Source organism: Electrona antarctica (genome assembly GCF_951216825.1).
Source record: "Electrona antarctica genome assembly, chromosome: 1".
NCBI lineage: Eukaryota > Metazoa > Chordata > Actinopteri > Myctophiformes > Myctophidae > Electrona > Electrona antarctica.
Window position 1 is genome coordinate 9,029,894 of NC_136806.1, and position 21,781 is coordinate 9,051,674.

Sequence of the window (21,781 nt, forward strand, 5' to 3'; positions counted from 1 at the left end):
TTCGCCAATAATACTATAATAATGTATATATAATGTATTACATACATTATAACAGGAGTTGCAAACAGCCCCAGGGTAATTTTCATAATGTTCAAATATGACCCCCTTTTGAAAAAGGGGCTCCTGCTCTTCTATTGACACATTTAGATGGTGTCAAAGGTCAAGTCTCACGTAGATACAGGATCTGACACAAATCTGACATTCAATTTATCCCCTGAGCGAGCATCTCTATTAGCTCAATGGTAAGTATGTCAGCACTTCCAGGGTAGAAGAGGAGAGTTACATAGTGCGGCTTTAAAGTATGTTTTGCATTAAAAATCTAAATCTGTCGCCTCACAGCTAGAAGGTCCTGGGTTCGATTCCCGCTTGGGACGCTGGGGGCGTGTTCTCTCCTCCACGTCATCAGTGCACATACCCGAGGCGGGGTTGGCGAAAGGGCCTTTCTGTGTGGAGTTTGCATGTTCTCCCCGTGTCCCCTAGGGTAGGTACCATCACAAAAAACATGCAGTAATCCTGGTCTCTAAACTACCTCCCCCTGGCCAGCCGGGGCGCCTGATGGAGGAGCAAGAAACTGGTCGGAAGAACGTGTTCCTTCCACGTGCTACGTCCGGTTGGGGGAACTCTCCCCCTGTCAGGTGAAAAGAAGCAGCTTGGACTCCTCATGCATAGAAGGAAGCATGAGGTCAGTCCGCTGCCCCCCCCCCAGGTTGGCAGAGGAAGTGTAGCGCGCAGGATTACATTAGATAATTGACACTGGGTGAAAAAATGGGTTGCAAATTCGTGGGATAAAAATTAAAAGTAAAAAAAAAATCTAAATCTAAAAAATAAAATACAATATTAGACCCTCAGTATTTATTATCCAGTTAATTTCATTTATAATGTAGGCGTATAAGGCGCGATTCATACTCCTATTTTAGAGCCGAATAAAACTCGGTTCGGCTCTGTAGAGCCTACAATGTGACGTCATTTGAGGTTCGGGGGGGCAGGTACCGTCCTAAAGTCGGCTCTTCGGTGCTACTGAAAATTTCTGACGAGCCGAAATCATTTCGGCACTACAGCGGTAAAATAGAATGAATCGGCCCTTAGAATGCTCACCGGTAGGTTTCCCTCCTCTTCCGATGAGTCAGAAAGCACCTCCTCCTCCTCAAACAGATCCACGTCAGATTCTCCGGGGGCGATGGGGACGACGACGGTCAAGTCGGGGTTGGTCATATAGCTGTCCTCCTCCTCCGGTATGACGTACTTCCCCCCGTAGAGGCCGAAAAGACCTCCGTTGCTCTCCACGTGGTTGCCGGTGCCGGCGGCGGCGGCGGCGGCCATCTTGATCGACTGCAGTGTTTGATTTTGACAGCAAAGTTTTATTTTAGTTACCGGTAAGTCTCTTGAATAGTTCAGTTTTCATTGAGTCTTAAGTCACATTTTAGTCACCTGGAATGTTTTAGTGTTAGTCTAGTATTAGTCGACTAAATAATAATAATATTTAGTCCACTAAATCTACAGTTGATTTAGTTGTTATGATGGCATTATGATGCCATCATAATGACCGATTTTACACTTGCAGAAAATAGCCGATCTACAAGCTCACAAGCTTGTGAGCTTGTGAGCTTGTGAGCTTGTGAGCTTGTGAGCTTGTGAGCTTGTGAGCTTGTAGATCCGCTATTTTCAGCATACAACTAAGGGCACGTTCGGGAAATAACACACTGAGCGCGCTGTGTAATGCAAACTAATAGGCGAGTGCGCTCCGTCCCTTCCTAATATTTTACTTAATTGTTGACAAAATTGTCAATATATTTAGTCTTGGTTTATAGTCATCATAGCTTAGTTTCCATTTAGTTTTCGTCAGTGAAAAAAGCTATAGTCGACGAACATTTTCCGTCATAGTATTAGTCGACGGAATCAACACTGATAGAAAAAAAGTGCTGCAATTTGTTTAAAAAAAAAGCTTTATACCCTGTTAGAACATGTACATAACGATGCAATGTGGCATATAGCTCTGTTTACAAAATGCTGTACCTCCTCCAACTGTATACTCCCCCCATTTTCAACTGTTTGTATTGTATTGTGACACTTGCTTTGGCAATGTAAACGTTTGTTTTCTCATGCCAATAAAGCTCCTTTGAATTGAATTGTGTGTATTCCTCCACCGTCTGCATCGATCTTGGTGCAAAGAAATTGATTTATTGGAGATTCTGACTTTCAATTGTATACATTTTGTTTTGATTGTATTGTAACACTTTTTGCTCTGGCAATGAAAATGTATGTTTGAATTGAATTAAATTGATAGACTGCCCCCACCACCCCACCCCACCCCCCCTGACCTTCACGGACTTCCTCCTCTGTTGGCGCTTGATGTTGCCGTTCAGGAGGTCCACCACGCGCGCCGAGAGCCAGGCGACGCCCGTGTGAATGCGGGCGACGGCGATCTGAATGTTGTTCAGGTCTCCGTCCTCGTCGGGCGCCGACAGGTTGTCGGAGCAGAAGGAGCTAAGAAGCAGAGCCAGAAAGAGGTTCAGCACCTGTGGAACAGTTAAAGAAGGCACATGTATGGGTTTTGGAATAGATGATACATTCACATCTTTGTACCTAGGACAACTCCTAGATGGGCTAAATCAGGATGACTCCTACTTACTTAAGATTTTACTTGTAGCAAGCAAAAAAGCTATTACAAGAAATTGGTTACAAAAGAATTGTCCTACTGCTGACCTATTTATCAACATTGTGAAACAACTACATCTCCTAGAACAGATGACCTATTCTTTAAGACTGCAAAAAGAGCTGGGTGAAAGAAGATGGGAGAAATGGATATTTGGAGTATTTAGCTGGGGGGGCGGATATGGAGTGAATATGGGCTGTGTCTTTCCTGTTAATGAATGTAAGGATTCCAAAAGTCTGTAATATGTATTGTTGTTGCTTGTTGCTGTACATCCCATGACCTCTTTTGTTTGTTTTTTATTATTCTGTTTTTTTCTGTTGTTTTTGTTTTATTGTAGGCTATGCCTTGTTTGTCTTTTGTGTCTCGTCTTGCATATTAAAAAAATAAGTACAAAAAAAAAGAAGGCACATGGTACACATCAGTGGTTCTCAAACCATTTGTCATTTCAATTAAAGGAGCATTCAGTGATTTGACTGATTTGGAGAACCACCCAGTCCGCCCCGGTAACAAAATGTGCACATGCACGCTCTACAGTGGGGGGAAGTGCAACAGGCCAACAGCATGTGCACCAAGTCGATCATGATTGGAGGAAGGCCCATCTCATCCTGATTGGATGAAGGCTTTGCCACCCACCACCAAAACTGAAACTAGGGTTTTTTGACCCCAGGGGCTCACTGGGGACAGGGAGGAACTCCTTATATGGTCAGCACACTCTATAGTAGGGAGGATTATCCAGAAAAAAAGAAAAAATAAGTGATATTTAGATTAAGTCAAATCACTGAATATACCTTTAAGGACCACCACTTTATTCTGCATTATGGTTAGGATAATGAATCGTTGTTGATGAATAAATCACAGACACAGGGTGATTAGCCACCGACGCATTAGCCCACTTATTAGACGGCTACTTAAATTAATAAATCGACCCAAAAGTGGTACAACAACAAAAGAAAACGTGGTAATGAACTTATTCCAAGTTGGCCCCGCCGAGCACAACAGTCGCCTCGGGAAACAAGGAAGTGCGTGTTGATCAAATGGAATACATTTCTGGGTACTGTAATTTTTGAGAGCAACATTTAGCTGTAAATTACATTGTGAGCTTATGTTTACATGGCTAGACAATGCATTTATGATGAATATATGTGTAAAACAAGTTCTGGTTCATCATTTTGTATACAATTGTCTGAGTAGTGACATTCTTTATGTATATTTATTGTTTCTTTTCAATCTTTTCAATGTTGTCCCGTTACTCTTATCATTATCGTCATGTACCATCTTGACTTGCTCTGATCACGTGAGATTGTACACAGCTGTGATCATGTTGACTACCAGTGGGTTGTATAAAGATGTGTTCCTCTGTGACTTTAAGGGCCGATCCATACTCCTATTTTAGAGCCGAATAAAAGTCGGTTCGGCTCTGTAGAGCCTACAATGTGACGTCATTTGAGGTTCGGGGGGGGCAGGTACCGTCCTAAAGTCGGCTCTTCGGTGCTACTGAAAATGTCTGACGAGCCGAAATCATTTCGGCACTACAGCGCCGAAACAGCGGTAAAATAGGAGTATGAATCGGCCCTTAGTCTGAGGAAGAGCGTTGTGCTTGAAATGTCACTTGTCATTTTATGGTGCAATAAAGTGCAAAGAAAAAACTATAGCAGTCCTATCCTAATCCTAAGCCAATAATGCTGCTGCTCTGACAAAACACTGTTTAATCACTAAATCAGCACAACTGATGATATTTCTAATGTGATTAATCCTTTCTCAAATTCTCAAAACAAGTCCATTTCAACCAATAGCTTGGTCAGAAGAACTACCTGTAGTCAAATCAATATTTCATTCCACTTTTGCGTGCCACCAGAGGGGGTGCTCAAGTACCAGCAGTGGTGCCAGTACCAGTGGTTGGGAACATAGATATATATAAACTCTAGATGGCTCAAGGCGGAGTTTCTGACGTCGTTCACCCGGCAGCCATCTTACTTCGGGGCTACAGTACAGTATGTTCAATGGCAGCTCAAACAGAAACAGTCATAACTCGCTCAAATCTTGACGGATTTACAAACGGGTTGGTTTATTACAAACGTTGTCAACGTGGCTATGATTCAGGACGCTTATCTGCTTAATTTTCTTTTTTTATATGAACGTCATATAAAAGCATATAAGTATGCGGACGTCTCTGACGTTTATAACAAACCAAACCGTTTGAAAATCGGTTGAAAATGGAGCAAGTTATGGTCATTTAAGAGTACATGCCCCATAGACACAATGTTATGTGGCCCGAGGTAAGATGGCCGCCACGTAACGACGTCGCTCTCCATTGGCCAACAGCGCGGGTGAGCTATCTAGAGTTTATATATATCTATGGTTGGGAACCTCTGTACTGTAGCATTGGAGCCCTCGGCCCTTTTTGAAACTAGCTCCTCACCACTCGCCCTACACACTTCCACTTGGTTTGAGCATAGATATATAAATAATAGAGATGGCCCTGGGATTCCCATCCCATCCAGTGCCGTCTCTATGATTTATATATCTATGCTCAAACCAAGTGGAAGTGTGTAGGGCGAGTGTCGAGGAGCTAGTTTCAAAAAGGGCACAAGTGTCCCTGTTCCTTATTGTTGTAAGTATGTTTTGCACTCCGTCCGTGTGTGTGTGTGTGTGTGTGTGTGTGTGTGTGTCCTTCCTTCCTTCCTTCCGTCCTTCCGTCCGTCCGTTATCAGCTAATCTCCGGTACCGTTGGCCCGATCCATGCCAAACTGTGCACACACACTCCATGGATGCCAACGATGAACCTCTGCCCCAAATATTCCTCAACGGCCTGTTATAGCGCCACCATGAGGCCGATTTAGGCAAAACACATTTCTGTAGATTACCCGTACACATTTTATCCATACATCACACAATTCGGTATACACTATCTAGTCATGTGATCAACACGGATTTGCACCATTTCCCATCTTCCATCCTGATTGGCTAATATTGGCTTCCAAAGCTCACATGAATGGTCCGTTTCGAACAAAATGCCACAAATCACAAAAACTGTGTGCAATTTCCGTGAAATTATACACGCACATTTCCACTAGGCCGACGACGACATGCCACTCATTATTTTCCAAATCAGCCTCATGGTGGCGCTATAACAGGCCAATTCCTGTTTTTAGCTATAACTGCATCAATCTGTATACAACTTATGTATGCGCACTCCCTAGAGGCCATGGAAAAACATTTTCCCTGCATCCCTCCACATCTGCCGGTTATAGCGCCACCATGAGGCCGATTTCTGCTAAACACATTGCTTATGTTAGTCGCACAGATTTCATCCAAATCTCACGCAAATCGGTACACACGATCTCTGTAGTCATGTGATCAAGACGAGTCTGTTGGATTTCTCAGATTCTACACTGATTGGCTAAGATTGCCTTCCAAAGTTTTCAGGAGTGGCCTGTTTCGTTCAAAATGCTGCACATGTCCTGCTCATCCAGAATTCTATCCTCAGAGATGCTATGAGTGATCTGGCTCTGCATTTCCTCAACAAAATGAAGAAAATTGTTGCAAAAAACAAACAAACAAAAAAACATGTTTATATTACTCCTAAACATTTTGCCAAACATCACACACAGTTCTATCCTCCTGGATGCCCAGAAGGGCACAGGTTTATTCTTATGTTTATTTTTATTTTTTTACATGGCTGTCATGTTGGATACAGCATAAAATCCAAGCAGCACAGCCAGGTGCTCTGATGCTTTGATTAGACAGCGGTCCGTTATAGAGCGGAGCGGTCATTATCAGGAAATAACGCACTGCTGAATTCAGAGATTGACCAATCAGAATCAAGCATTCAACCAAGCCGTGTAATAAGACTCCATAATAGCGGATATGCGCATGCATAAAGTGAGTGGCAAATCGAGTGGCAAAGTGAGTTTAATGCCGCTTAACGTCGTTTCATCAGTATGGACTGTCAAAGCCAGAAGTAGTTTTGTGCCACTCAGTGGGCGTTCCCGCATAATGTCCAGGTATGATGATGATGTCACACGCACACCCTCTATAACCCCCATAACTCTGACAGTGTACAAATGAGAGAACCAAATGTAGATATTATTTAGTCACAAGCTCTTGTTAATACTTTTCATTGCGGTTAGATATTTATAACAGATCGACGTAACCACTTCCACAAAAGAAAATATAATAAAAATACAGAAATGGCTATAGACTATAGTAGCTATTTTCTCTACATTTTTGTCCTAGACTTTGGTAGGCCAAAATAGGGAATTGGAGATAAAGTTACTGTACAGTGCAAGCTTGTTGCACAGTCACACATATTGTCATACTTGTCAATGAACAGCAAACTGTGCAAAACAAAAAACTATACATACTGTAATCAAAAAAGTGTGGTAGTGTGCAAATTTCCAGGTGTGAAAAAACAACAACTTGTGTGATCCTCTGCTCAGAGCCCGGGATCGCCCCGTGCCGTGTGTGAGGACTCAGGCGGGGAAACACACCTTAACCTAATCAAAACAGAACTTTCCCCCCCCCCCCCCCTCCCCTCCCGCCCACAATTGTCTACTGACTGTAGGACAGCTGTTGTTGAAAAGTGTTTAGCAAACAATTTGATCAGAATCCGACTCGACAGGGTACGAAACAAGCTTTCAACAAGCCTCGAGAGCCGATACAGTCATGATGACCAGGGACATATGTTTTGTATATAATTGAAATTCGATACAATCCTATGTTGTACTAAGAGCCAGGGGGGTGTGGGGGTGGTACACATATGGCTTGTGGAACCTTGGTACATTACACTTGATATACCAAGAACTCAAGTAATCTCTCTCTGCTTAGAAAGTAGCAGCAGCATCAAGCAGCAGACATATCATTGCACTCTCTATGCGTGCGTGCGTGCGTGCGTGCGTGCGTGCGTGCGTGACATGTGCACAGTTGGTGAGGGAGGGAGGGATCATCGCTAGGCCAGTCGGAGATGGGGAGCATGGGCACTGATTACTGATGAATGCCCTTTGACCTTCTCGCCCTCAAGCTTCCTGGATAATCCCAGCAGGATAAACAGCTCACATGGTTTATGGTCAGCCGGAGGTCTGAGGTCTCCGACGATACAAAACTTCACACAAATGTGATCTTCCCTAATGAGGTAATCGAGCTATTTGGGCTGATCTGATCGACTGCTTGTCATTTTTTTTGTGTGACTGCTATACAGCTGATTTGATTTTTATTTATTTATTTTACATTTTTGAGGTCCAGCTTTGAGGGTTTGTGGTAAACACAAACATTGTCCTAACACAAACATTGTCCTAACACAAACATTGTCCTAACACAAACATTGAATGGCCAGTTTTGAGTGTTTGCGTAAACACATTGTGTAAACACAAGTTATTGAAGACAAAAGTGAGGATGCAAATTGTGATTTATACCCAGAATGAGATGATGTATGATGATTTGATGCAGCGTTTTCTAATTAATAATAAAAAAATCACACCACACACACACACACACACACACACACACACACACACACACACACACACACACACACACACACACACACACACACACACACACACACACACACACACACACACACACACACACACACACACACACACACACACACACACACACACACACACACACACACAGAGACCGGCCTGGGCACACCTACATCAACACATCTGCAGGCAGCTGTGTTGCTCACTTGCCCGCCATGTTTTCAATATTCTGTTTTTAACACAGTACTTTAGTAACACCCATGTAGCTGTCTAACTACTTCAAAAACGTCAATCAAGTACACAATCACACCACCACTGTGATTCGGAACTGCATGGCCCCTGTAAAAAGTCAAAGCCATTAGCCACCCACTAGCCAGGCAGAAATCTATTTCAGGGTTGAGAAGATATGAAACAGATACAGTACAGTTCAGAGCATCAGCTTAAATGTAGGATACCATTTAATAGCACAGAGAAGCCAGCCAGAGGGAACATGTAACTGACCTGTGCCCTATAGGAATGCCACAACTGTACATTACTGTACAAGACTGTATGTGAGATAAACTAAATTCAGATCACGAGGACACAGCTGGACAACACAGCACCATATGGGAGGACCAACCGACACACAGTAGCCTATACCCTTTGCTGAGGCACCAAGTGACAACAGTTGCGTGTATCCAGATCTGTTACTTGGATTACGCGGTCTTTACATAAACGGCGACAAGCACAGACATTGCTTGTTGATACAATACATATATACATCATCGGATTTCAATCGAATTACTACCCCCTTCATAGCCTTGCCCGATCTTTGGTTCCAATTTCACCCATAAAGCTTAACTCATTAGCAGTGAATAAAAACATTAAGCCCTGTCAGACATTGAGCTTGAAGCCACATGTCTGCTGTTATGACTGAGGTTCGCACGGCAACAGATGAATGCGTACAGTAGATTTGCATATATACGGTAGAATGCATCAATATGAATTCTGTAGAGACAGCAGATGGCTTGAATCATGTTGTCCAGCCTGGATAATGTTTTGAAGCAATTCTGCAAGCCAAATAGAAGTATTGAGGAATAGACATAGAAACAAATATTTGGGAAGTCAGGTTCTATTTCGTCCCTGCTGACCGCCAGAGGCGGTGCTTAAAGCACTGAATACGTCCCTTCGTGCATGCGCCAAGGGACGTATTCAGTGCTTGTGTTACGATTTTCTCAGTAGGCCTACATATTGGGCGGGAACCCCTTTTGGTGTTTTAAACATTATGTTATAATTTAGCTATTGAAAAATAGCAGCTCTACAAGCTCATAGCGCTACGAGCTTGTAGGTCTGCTATTTTTGAAAAATCGTGAAAATATTTATTTCAGAAAACTGGAGGATTTAGAAGATTTTTTTTTAATTTCGAGGTCAGGCCTAAATGTCTTAAAGTACAGCATTTATCTACCAGATAATGTACGTCACTGTGTGCTGTGGACAGTCCAGTGCTACAAAGCCCTAGTCACTGATCAGACAGGTTCCATTTTCACATCTGTAATCCATGATTGTGTATGATCTGAGTTCGATCTGCTGGGAGCATGCTTTTGGGGGGGGGTGTAATTTAACCCATTTAGACCTGAGATAAGATTCTAAAAATGGCGCGCTACGAGCTTGTAGATCTGCTATTTTTCATTAGCAGAAACCAAAAGGGGTTCCCGCCCAGAATGGGTTAAAGTGATTAAAACCATGAAAAAACAACACTTTCCATATTACAATATCCAAAGTCCCAAATGATATCTAGTCTCACATCACAATATTATTATATACCTGGTCATGGCTTTTTTTTTATCCGATAGCAGAAAAGAAAAGGTGATTGAACACGTGAACACTTACCACCAGATTGCCAATCACCATGACCAGCATGAAGACCGTGATGCAGAGCGGCTGTCCGGCCACTTCCATGCAGTCCCACATGGTCTCGATCCACTCGCCACACAGCACGCGGAACACGATGAGGAACGAGTGGAAGAAGTCCTTCATGTGCCAGCGGGGCAGCTGGCAGTCCATGGAGATCTTGCACACGCAGTCCTGGTAGCTCTTGCCAAACAGCTGCATGCCCACCACGGCGAAGATGAAGACAATGATGGCCAGGACCAGGGTCAGGTTTCCGAGGGCGCCCACCGAGTTACCGATGATCTTGATGAGGGTGTTCAGCGTGGGCCACGACTTGGCCAGTTTGAAGACTCTCAACTATGGGAAGATGAAAAGACCATGCAGGGCAAGAAGAGTATCAGGAAAAAATACACATAGTTACAACAACACAACATCTAATGCTATGAAAGAATATATATAATCAAGGCAATGATAACAGGAATCTATGTGTGTCTCCATCCATCCTTCCATCTTCAACCGATTATCCGTAGTCGGGTCGTGGGGGCAACAGCTCCACCAGAGAGCTCCAGACTTCCCTCTCCAGTGCAACATCACAGTACGTTTTAACAGCGGGCGAGCATCGTCCGACACATCGCCCAATCGCCCGTCATCGCCCCAAAAAGATGAATTATTTTGATATTTTCGGGCGACATTGCCCCGCCCACTTTTCGACCATCACCTGCTATCGCCGATAGTCTCCGGGTCCCATAGACAAATAATGCACTTCCGGAAAATTCGTCTGGCTGTCGCCCGCTGTTAAAACCTACTGTTAGTGACTTCCTCGTAGGGGATCCCGAGGCGTTCCAAGGCCAGTGAGATGATGAAATCAACCAACTGCGCCTTGGTCTCTTCCCAGTGGGACGTGCATCGAGGACCTTCCTAGAGAGACACTCGAGAGGCATCCTAACCAGATGCCCGAACCACCTAAGCTGGCTCCTTTCCAGGCGAAGAAGAAGCGACTCTACTCAGCTCAGCTCTCTCTTCGTCACAGAAGTGCGGTACAGCGACTGCAATACCGCCCCTGCCACTCCGATTATCCGGCTGATCCCCTTCTATGTGTGTCTGTATGTTTGAATTCATTGAGTATATATATATATATATATATATATATATATATATATATATATATATATATATAGGTCCTGAAGGTAAGTTCCTATTCCAAAGTACAGGGCAGAAAAGCATTAACATCCAAATGAGTCAGAACAACAGTTCCCATTACCAATCTGAAGGAACGCAGGACAGACAGGCCCTCTACATTGGAGAGACCCAGCTCCATCAGACTGAGACACACGATGATGCCATCAAAGATGTTCCAGCCCTGTTGGAAGTAGTGGTACGGGTCCAGCGAGATGAGCTTCAGCACCATCTCTGCGGTAAAGATGCCAGTGAACACCTATAGCACAGCACACGGATTGACACATCAAAGAAAAACAATTAACTATGACTAAAGTTCTTCTGTTTCTCTCTGCATTCCCACTCGCCTGGCGAGCCTCATTGAAAATGAATCACTAGACGTGTCAGTCGCTCACCCGTTAATGCCCAAACCACACCAAAGGGTCGGGTCGGGACAAAACGGTTTTTAAGGTAAACCACACCAATGCAACTCATGGAGTTGCAAGGAGTTGCATTGGTGTGCTTTACCTTAAGAACCGTTCTGTCCCGACCCGACCCTTTGGTGTGGTTTGGGCTTTAGACTGCCGTGCTGTGACGCGATAGTTAGTCATTCTCAACACATTCACCTTACAGGGGGGAAATTTGATTATAGTCAAAACTATTGCTTGTCATCTTTAAATGATTAATTAGTCGTGTGCCAAAATACTCCCACCAATTGACCACACATACATTTGCTTTTACCGTACGCCATACTCTGGTGTGTGGAATGGCCACCACATGAATATGTTCAATGCTTAGAGTATATATGAATAGAGACGGCACCCGGAGGAAACCCTGAGGCGAAATGGACATAGTGGCCCGAATTTGGTATTGCAGCGCTGGGCCAAACTCATGAACGCGCTGGTCCGTTGACTATCATTGTGCACGTTCATGATGACACGTGAACGCTGTTTCATACGTGACCGCCGCTGTTTCATACGTGAACGCCGCTGTTTCATACGTGAACGCGTGCATTAGTGGCAGCGGTGGCCGAACGGATTGCGGAGCGGTCTTGATACCGGAAGGTCGCCAGTTCGAATCAGCGGTCCGACACGTTAAAATTACCACCGCTGAAGTGCCCTTGAGCAAGGCATTGAACCACTACCATGAAATGTTCTATGAGCAGGGCCTGGCTGGAAACAAGTTCTTGAGCTTAGCCCAGATACCCTGGGTAAATATAGTATCTTTGCTTTGCTTTGCAATGATAGTCAACGGCCAGTGCGTTCATGAGTTTGGGGCAAATCCATCCCAGAATGCACTCTGTGTTGTCTTTATACATTTCAGGCGTTTATCTCCTCCAGTCTAGTGCTCTAGAGTAAAACAAACAAATCATAATTATGTTCCCTGATATAGAAATCCATTATCTGAGTGGCATGTTTTCTACAGCATGTTGTTCTGCTCTCCTGTGTGCTTTTACTGCCCACCGAATCAGGCTTTCAGTACCACTCCACAGGCCATTCATTTATCAAGCTTTCAGTACCACTCCACAGGCCATTCATTTATCCAGTACCACTCCACAGGCCATTCATTTATCCAGTACCACTCCACAGGCCATTCAGTACCACTCCACAGGCCATTCATTTATCAGTACCACTCCACAGGCCATTCATTTATCAGTACCACTCCACAGGCCATTCAGTACCACTCCACAGGCCATTCAGTACCACTCCACAGGCCATTCATTTATCAAGCTTTCAGTACCACTCCACAGGCCATTCATTTATCAGGCTTTCAGTCCCACTCCACAGGCCATTCATTTATCAGGCTTTCAGTACCACTCCACAGGCCATTCATTTATCAGGCTTTCAGTCCCACTCCACAGGCCATTCATTTATCAGGCTTTCAGTACCACTCCACAGGCCATTCATTTATCTGAATCAGGCTTTCAGTACCACTCCACAGGCCATTCAGTACCACTCCACAGGCCATTCATTTATCAGTACCACTCCACAGGCCATTCATTTATCAGTACCACTCCACAGGCCATTCAGTACCACTCCACAGGCCATTCATTTATCAGGCTTTCAGTACCACTCCACAGGCCATTCATTTATCCAGTACCACTCCACAGGCCATTCATTTATCTGAATCAGGCTTTCAGTACCACTCCACAGGCCATTCATTTATCTGAATCAGGCTTTCAGTACCACTCCACAGGCCATTCATTTATCCAGTACCACTCCACAGGCCATTCATTTATCCAGTCCCACTCCACAGGCCATTCATTTATCTGAATCAGGCTTTCAGTACCACTCCACAGGCCATTCATTTATCCAGTCCCACTCCACAGGCCATTCATTTATCTGAATCAGGCTTTCAGTACCACTCCACAGGCCATTCATTTATCCAGTCCCACTCCACAGGCCATTCATTTATCTGAATCAGGCTTTCAGTACCACTCCACAGGCCATTCATTTATCTGAATCAGGCTTTCAGTACCACTCCACAGGCCATTCATTTATCTGAATCAGGCTTTCAGTACCACTCCACAGGCCATTCATTTATCTGAATCAGGCTTTCAGTACCACTCCACAGGCCATTCATTTATCTGAATCAGGCTTTCAGTACCACTCCACAGGCCATTCATTTATCAGTACCACTCCACAGGCCATTCATTTATCGCCCAATAGCACTTTACGGTATCACAGATAGAGCCATGCACGGTGTTAGCACTGTATCCTGGCAACCCGCCACTGGGGGAACGTAATTAACCCATTTAGGCCTGACATCGGGGGGGGAAAAAAAGTCTTTTAAATTCTGACAGTTTTCTGAAATACCTATGTTTCTAGGCCTATATCACTCAATATTTCATGTCAAGGACTCCAAAAATTATATGTAATTGGCTGCCGACCCCATCTGAAAATATGTTGTTCCAGGGACCCCCCCAGAAGCAAAGATTCGAGTTAAAATCGGTCGCTCTGAAAGAATAGTCCAAGGTTTGTGCCACATTTTCACGATTTTTCAAAAATAGCAGATCTACAAGCTCGTAGCGCGCCACCGAGCTTGTAGATCTGCTATTTTTCAATAGCTAAAGTATAACGTAACGCTTAAAACACCAAAAGGGGTTCCCGCCCAAAATGGGTTAAGTACATTTACTCAAACTGCTGAATTTAAGTGCAATTTTGAGGTACTTTTACTTTGGTTGACTATGTCCATTTTGTTATACTAAATACTGTACTTGTCTTCTACTCCAATACATCTTTGACACAATTGAATGTATTACTGGTATTTTTAATGTGTATACTTTTAGGGGAATGAAGTTCTCGATAAGCCTTTTGGCTTCTAACTTCTCCTGCACAATATTAACATGTATGTATCTTGTTTCTGTTTAAAAAATAATTACGTAAACACCTAAATTATTTCACAGCTGTAGTAGTTACTTTGCAGATTTAGATTATTATCATTACAAAACATACATGAACCAACTAAGCCCTATTTTATACTTTGTCTATTCGAAGTGTAAAAGAAAAAGAAAACACGTTTTTATTGCATTCTGCACATGAATTCTTTTTACGTAGACTAGAATTGTTTTTGTTTTTTTTGTCTTGCGGTATTGCTTTTTTTTTACTAACTCTTTTTCCCCCCAGGTACGTAATACAGACATCGACGCTTGGTGGCGTCATATCCCAGGTCTGTATATATACGTACCCCAACGTATACTTTTAACTCAAATCTTTGCTTCTGGGGGGGTCCCTGCCTGGAACAACATATTTTCAAATGGGGGTTGACGGCCAACAATTACACCGTCAGGATTTAGAAGATTAAAAAAAAGAAAAGGAAAAGGTATGTATACCAGATTGCCCACCGAGAGCATCCCGTTGAACTCCGGGGTCATGGGGTAGTGTTCCAGGGCCATGAACAGGGTGTTGAGGACGATGCAGATGGTGATGCCCAGGTCCAGGAAAGGATCCATCACCAGGAACTTCACCCACTGCTTCAGCGTCAGCCAGCAGGGGCAGCAGTCCCACACCAGGTACCTCCTGGCCAGCGGGTACCACTCGGGATGACACTTCTGCCTCGACTCCTCCAGCTCTGCAGCAGCAGGGAGAGGGCGGGAACCCCTTTTAGTGTTTTAAGCATTATGTTATACTTTAGCTATATAAAATAGCAGATAGCTTGTAGGTCTTTTGAAAAATCGTGAAAATACAATTCAAATATTTGCAAAGTGCAAATATTTGAATATATACTGTATATTCTTTCAGAGCCAACGTTTTTAACTCAAATCATTGCTTCTGGAGGGGTCCCTGCCTGGAAGAACATATTTTCAGATGGGGGTCGGCAGACAATTACATATAATCTTGGGGGTTAATGTTTGTGTAAGACGAAAATCTACACAAATGAATGTGTGCATGACGTGTACGTGACGTCATTAAAATAGCGTCCCACCAATTAGAAAGAATCACCACTAAAACACTGGTTATATTTTGACCAGCAGGAGCATCTACACTTTGACACTGGGGTTGGCACTGTTCTGTTGTTTGACTATATAGAAGTGTCTATTTGTACGTCTCTAAATGTTTTGATGAATTGAACAAGGTGGACCCTCTTGTAAACAAGTAATGTTTAATTGGGTCGTCCACTCACAGTTAACAGTCTTTGTATTGAGTTTGTGCTTGAAATGTACTGTAATTCTGCAAACTGTTAATAAATATTTCAATCAATCAATCAAAAGTACTCTGTCCACTATATATACTGTAGTGTATGGAGGGAACAAAATGGCCCTCCGTAAAGGAAGCTCTGACCTCTCAGCTGATGCTCACCATCCATGGCGTCGCTGAAGCTGACGGAGCTCAGTCCTCGCTTCCTGCGCAGCGCTGGAGGCTCAGCCACCGCCGCTGGGGAGGACAGCTGGGGCCGAGGCTTGGGATATGCAGTCATCTCCAGACAGGCGAGCTCCTGGGACCCACACGAGGATACAAACAGGGCTTGAGACATGATGGATTCATCTTCCCCAAGGGGACACACAGTAGGCTGTATCTTCGTTGCTAACGGCACTCTAAAGACAGTCTATGGCCTGACTCACACCTTTACATCTAGCATACAACATTGATGCATGCTAGATGTAAAGAAAGGGTTTGTTTACATCTTGCCCCAATGCATTTCCAATGGAAGTCACATGGTTTGACACAACATTTGTGTTGTACGGCTTTCGGCTGTGTTTCGACTGCCCCCCACCCCCTCATACAACAAAAATCACACCCGTGTGAACTGAGTGGTGTAAGGTCTTATATAGCCTGATCAGCTGTGGTCTGACGTAATGAAATCACACCCGGATGTGATTTCACAACTGGCTTTTTTTGTGCAGAAAAAATGAGCATGGTTGCTACGGTCATCCAGTTCACCCGGGTGTGATTTAATTACGTCAGAAATTATTTTGAACATAGCAACCATGCTAATTTTTTCTGCACACAAAAGCCAGTTGTAGGAGTGGTTACACCACTCAAAAAATGTTGTGTCAAACCATGTGACTCCCATTTGAAATGAATTGCGAGCTTGCATCAGTAAATAAGTCTCATGCATCAGCTATACATCAGTCTCTGTTGTAAAGGTGTGAGTCAGGCCTAAGCCTTAGACTGTCTTTAGAGTGGCGTTAGCTAGGAAGATGCACAGGCATAATGAAGCTCCTCCTCGTTCAACAGACTAATTCGCTCAGAAGTAACAACTTTTCGTTTACAGAAAGGACGCTATGTGACAGTATGTATTTATTTATTTTTTTGTCCTGCATATTCGTCTCTCTTTTATATATTTAGCTGTTGTTATGCACCAGCTAATGGGGATCCTAATCAATCTGTAAACTCTCTGCGTGTGTGCACGCTTCCTGTTCCAATCTGCACATCCACATCTTATTTGACAACATCAGGGCAACCCTTCACTCACCGAGACCTCCTTGACCCCCTCCATGCTCCAGGCAGGAAGTGCGGAGGAGCTATGCAGACGCACGGCGCTCAACCCGTTCAGGTCCGGGAGCAGGCTGTGGCGCCTGCCGTTGACGTTGAGACTCACGGGGATGAACACCTGAGAGCAGTGGCTCCTCACGCTGCCCGACCTCCTCCTCTTCCAGGGGGTGACGGTGGAGCCGGCGCGACTCCTCGTGGCGGCGGCGTCCCCCCCGCAGACGCTGTTCTCGTCGTCCGCCATGTCGGCCTCCGAGTTGTTGCGCGGCCAGAAGGAGCTGAAGATGCTGACCTGGCTTCCTCTCCTGCTGCTGAGGGGGTGGGAGGAGAGGGTCGCCAACAGAGGGTGGACCGGCATGGGAGACAGTGGAGGCTGGATGGAGGAGGGACACAAGAAGAAACACACTGTGGGTCACTTTATTTGGACGCCTCTGAAAACAATCAGAATTTAGGGTTACAAGTGTAACACAAGTGTTCAGGCATTAGAACATTACACCTTCTCCATCTTTATTTATTTTAAATGATGTACTGTATCCCAACTACACTCGCAAGCACGTCTTCTTTGCTGGTGTAACAGTGGCAAAGAAGAGGGTCGCTACGCAGTGGAAACATCCTCACACATTAACATTTCGCCCATGGGCTCGAAACTTTTTAGATATTGTCAACGGAGAGGTTACATCGAGCAAAAGAGGATATTTTAAATATTTGGTCTAACATTACAGATATAATTAAGGGTATGATTTACGTTTTTTTTTACACAGTGGAAAGAAAAACAGGTATGCTTTATGAGACATCGTTGGTCCTGGGAGGGAGAGGTGGGTGGGTTTTTATATTTCTTATTTATTTTACTATGTATATATCCTGTTTTTGTTTTCTATATTCATTCATAATGCCAGTCTACATAATTGTAGCATTTTTATTATGAAAAAAAAAAAAAATTATAACAAAAAGTGGTGCAGGCATTAGGCGTTACTACGCTCAATGCCCTACCGTAGTACCGTAGTACCGTACCATTGGGTCGTCCAACGGGTCAAACTTCTCCTCGGCATCCTCCTCTTCCGCCTCCTCCGACAGTGTCCGGTGGGAACGCCTCCTCCTGCTGCTCCGTCGCATGCTGCTGACGCCTCTTTTCAAGCAGAACGGAGACATCTCCGGGGACATTATCGAGTCTGTGTCCTGTGTCTGTCTTTTTGCTGCAAGCTCCACACGGGAAAACAAGATTATGTTAGAATGTCGTATTTGCTGATTTGCGGACAAAAAGGACACGGTTACAGTAAGGCCTGGCCCGGGCCGCCGGTGTGGTGGTCCAGGCCGCCGGTGTGGAGGTCCGGGCACCCTATAGGCTGCGATGCCAGTCTGACAGCCTGTCGACCTCTGATGATGCCAACAACATGACGTCACAGACAACTCATCAGGCTGAATCTATAGCGTTTTCCTCTTTACTTGCCAGACGCCTGATACCATTTAATTGGAAAAAGGCAGCGCTGCCATCTCACAAACGCTGGGTGGAGGATGTTATGTCACATCTCAAACTCGAAGAACTTAAATATACAATCAGGGGCTCCACTCAGAAATATACCAGAGTTTGGCAACCGTTTCTAACCTACTTTGCGTTTTTCTTTTTCTTTTTTTTCCAGTTAGTTGATTTCATTAATATACAGTTTTTGGTTGCATCTCAGAATTTTATACTGTATACATGAATGTTTTGTTCTGTATCTATTCTGTATTTGTTGTCATGTATCTGAATGTGCAAACTTCAATAAAAATACTTGAATAATAATAACATGACGTCACAGACATTCCGTGCTCAAACGGGACAGACAGACAGACAGACAGACAGACAGACAGACAGACAGACAGACATACACACAAATCTGTGCATTGGAGTGTCTGCAATGCTCTAAAACGAAACCGGGGGAAATCTGGTGAAGTATCCGCAAAATAAGCAGAGAAGGATCTGCCGTCCGGATCTGTGGTGTAGTAGACTGGAACCCAACATATGCTTTCTATGGCATAGGCAGCTCGAGTATACCTCTAATAACCCTGTGAGTGTGCACGTGTACCGCAGATTATCCTCTAGGCTGTTTCTGCTAGCACCGGAAGCTAACGGAGGCTAAGACGGAATATAATAACTTTCCACGAGATATCTCGAGAAAAGCACGGAATGGGTTAACACTGCTGGAAGGCGGATGTGGACAGACTTACTCTTTGCTCTCGTCGGAGATGCTCCATGGCCATCTGGAACTCTCTCTCCTTCTGCCAGGCCTCAGCGATGGTGGCCTGGTTCTGCTCCTCGTAGGCCATGGCCACCACGGCCAGGATCAGGTTGACCAGGTAGAAAGATCCCATGAAGATCACCAGCACGAAGAACACCATGTAGGTCTTCCCTACGGCGCGCAGAGTCTGGCGGGGGTGAGATTTAATTTCATCAAAGACATCTACCTGTTTTTTTTAATTTCGACGTCAGGCCTAAATGGGTTAATAATTAATCAGTCAATAATGTAAGTCAAATGTGAGCACCTCGTGAGGGAAATAATTTGAGCATTGAATCATAGAGTTATAAATAATAGAGACGGCACAGGAATTCCCCTCCCATCCACTTGCATTGAGTTGTTCACCCTGCAGCGCATGAGGCGTTTCACCCCTTCTTCCGTGGTGGACTCTACTCATTTTTGGGCCTGGCTATATCTACGTCATAGAATTGCCTTCAATTTAACAGAGCTTTTATGAGCGCGCCGGGCCGAAAGCATGAACGAGCACCGCGAGTCGTACGTGCGTGCGTGCGCTTCACGTACGTACCCATAGTGACCAGGGACAAATTAGCCATTGGGCCAGTGGCCCAGGGGCCCTTGGCTCTCAGGGGCCCTTCAGGGAAATTGGACAGCGCGGTACTGGGTTTGACACCCTGAAAAGGGCTCCTGTGGCCCTTCATTTGCTGTTGATTTTGTTAAATTTAGGTCAAAAAGATGATAAAAACACGGAAAAACACAAAAATGTTGCGCACACGCCCTATGGGGGCCCTGCAAAAATTACCGGCCCAGGGGCCCTTGTGGGGGTTAATCCGTCCCTGATAGTGACGTAGATATAGCCCAGTGCCGCTCGAGCTGCAATACCTACTTTCTGCCACCATGTCAACTTCGCTTCAATGTCTCCTCTAGGAGGCCGGGGCTTGCATTGAACATATTCATTCACATGGCGGCCATTTTACTATTACTTCACTTCCCCTGATTCTGAAGTAAGAGCAAAATGTCTAGCGTGACAATTAAAAACCACACCTGGTGAAATAGTTTCTCCCAGTAGTCTTGCGTCATGAGGCGGAACAGTCCCAGGAATGCCCAGCCGAAGCTGTCGAAACTGGTGTAGCCATAGTTCGGGTTCCTCCCCTCTTTTAGGCAATCAAATCCATCTGGACACTTCCTGTAACACACAACAACAAAAGAACACCAAAGAGATATTCAACAAAATGCTCCTGGGGGTTCGAACCCTGCCTGCAACAACATATTTTTCTCTTTAATCATCGCTTCGAGGCAGCCTATACTGATCATCACCACCAAGTTTATAATCATCTGTTGGAGGCAGCCTACTGATCATCACCAAGTTTATAATCATCTCTTGGAGGCAGCCTACTGATCATCACCAAGTTTATAATCATCTCTTGGAGGCAGCCTACTGATCATCACCAAGTTTATAATCATCGCTTGGAGGCAGCTTACTGATCATCACCAAGTTTATAATCATCGCTTGGAGGCAGCCTATTGATCATCACCAAGTTTATAATCATCTCTTGGAGGCAGCCTACTGATCATCACCAAGTTTATAATCATCGCTTGGAGGCAGCTTACTGATCATCACCAAGTTTATAATCATCGCTTGGAGGCAGCCTATTGATCATCACCAAGTTTATAGTCATCTCTTGGAGGCAGCCTACTGATCATCACCAAGTTTATAGTCATCTCTTGGAGGCAGCCTACTGATCATCACCAAGTTTATAATCATCGCTTGGAGGCAGCCTATTGATCATCACCAAGTTTATAATCATCGCTTGGAGGCAGCTTACTGATCATCACCAAGTTTATAATCATCGCTTGGAGGCAGCCTATTGATCATCACCAAGTTTATAGTCATCTCTTGGAGGCAGCCTACTGATCATCACCAAGTTTATAGTCATCTCTTGGAGGCAGCCTACTGATCATCACCAAGTTTATAATCATCTCTTGGAGGCAGCCTATTGATCATCACCAAGTTTATAATCATCTCTAGGAGGCAGCCTACTGATCATCACCAAGTTTATAATCATCGCTTGGAGGCAGCCTACTGATCATCACCAAGTTTATAATCATCGCTTGGAGGCAGCCTACTGATCACCACCAAGTTTATAATCATCTCTAGGAGGCAGCCTACTGATCATCACCAAGTTTATAATCATCGCTTGGAGGCAGCTTACTGATCATCACCAAGTTTATAATCATCTCTAGGAGGCAGCCTACTGATCATCACCAAGTTTATAATCATCTCTAGGAGGCAGCCTACTGATCATCACCAAGTTTATAATCATCGCTTGGAGGCAGCCTACTGATCATCACCAAGTTTATAATCATCTCTTGGAGGCAGCCTACTGATCATCACCAAGTTTATAATCATTTCTTGGAGGCAGCCTACTGATCATCACCAAGTTTATAATCATT

The 21,781-nt window shown here is 44.4% G+C and overlaps 1 protein-coding gene across 1 annotated transcript in view; it reads right to left on the bottom strand.

The window, feature by feature from the left end:
- LOC306929492 (sodium channel protein type 4 subunit alpha-like) overlaps window positions 1-21,781 on the bottom strand; it is a 69,191-nt gene that overhangs the window by 15,954 nt on the left and 31,456 nt on the right. The window contains exons 9-18 of the mRNA XM_079510039.1: window positions 20,372-20,513; window positions 19,302-19,499; window positions 18,108-18,296; window positions 17,086-17,469; window positions 15,963-16,098; window positions 14,996-15,234; window positions 11,270-11,443; window positions 10,009-10,365; window positions 2,325-2,516; window positions 1,096-1,329 (exon numbers count right to left, since the gene is read on the bottom strand). Coding sequence (XP_079366165.1) covers window positions 1,096-1,329; window positions 2,325-2,516; window positions 10,009-10,365; window positions 11,270-11,443; window positions 14,996-15,234; window positions 15,963-16,098; window positions 17,086-17,469; window positions 18,108-18,296; window positions 19,302-19,499; window positions 20,372-20,513 — 2,245 coding nt within the window. The remainder of the gene's footprint in view (window positions 1-1,095; window positions 1,330-2,324; window positions 2,517-10,008; window positions 10,366-11,269; window positions 11,444-14,995; window positions 15,235-15,962; window positions 16,099-17,085; window positions 17,470-18,107; window positions 18,297-19,301; window positions 19,500-20,371; window positions 20,514-21,781) is intronic.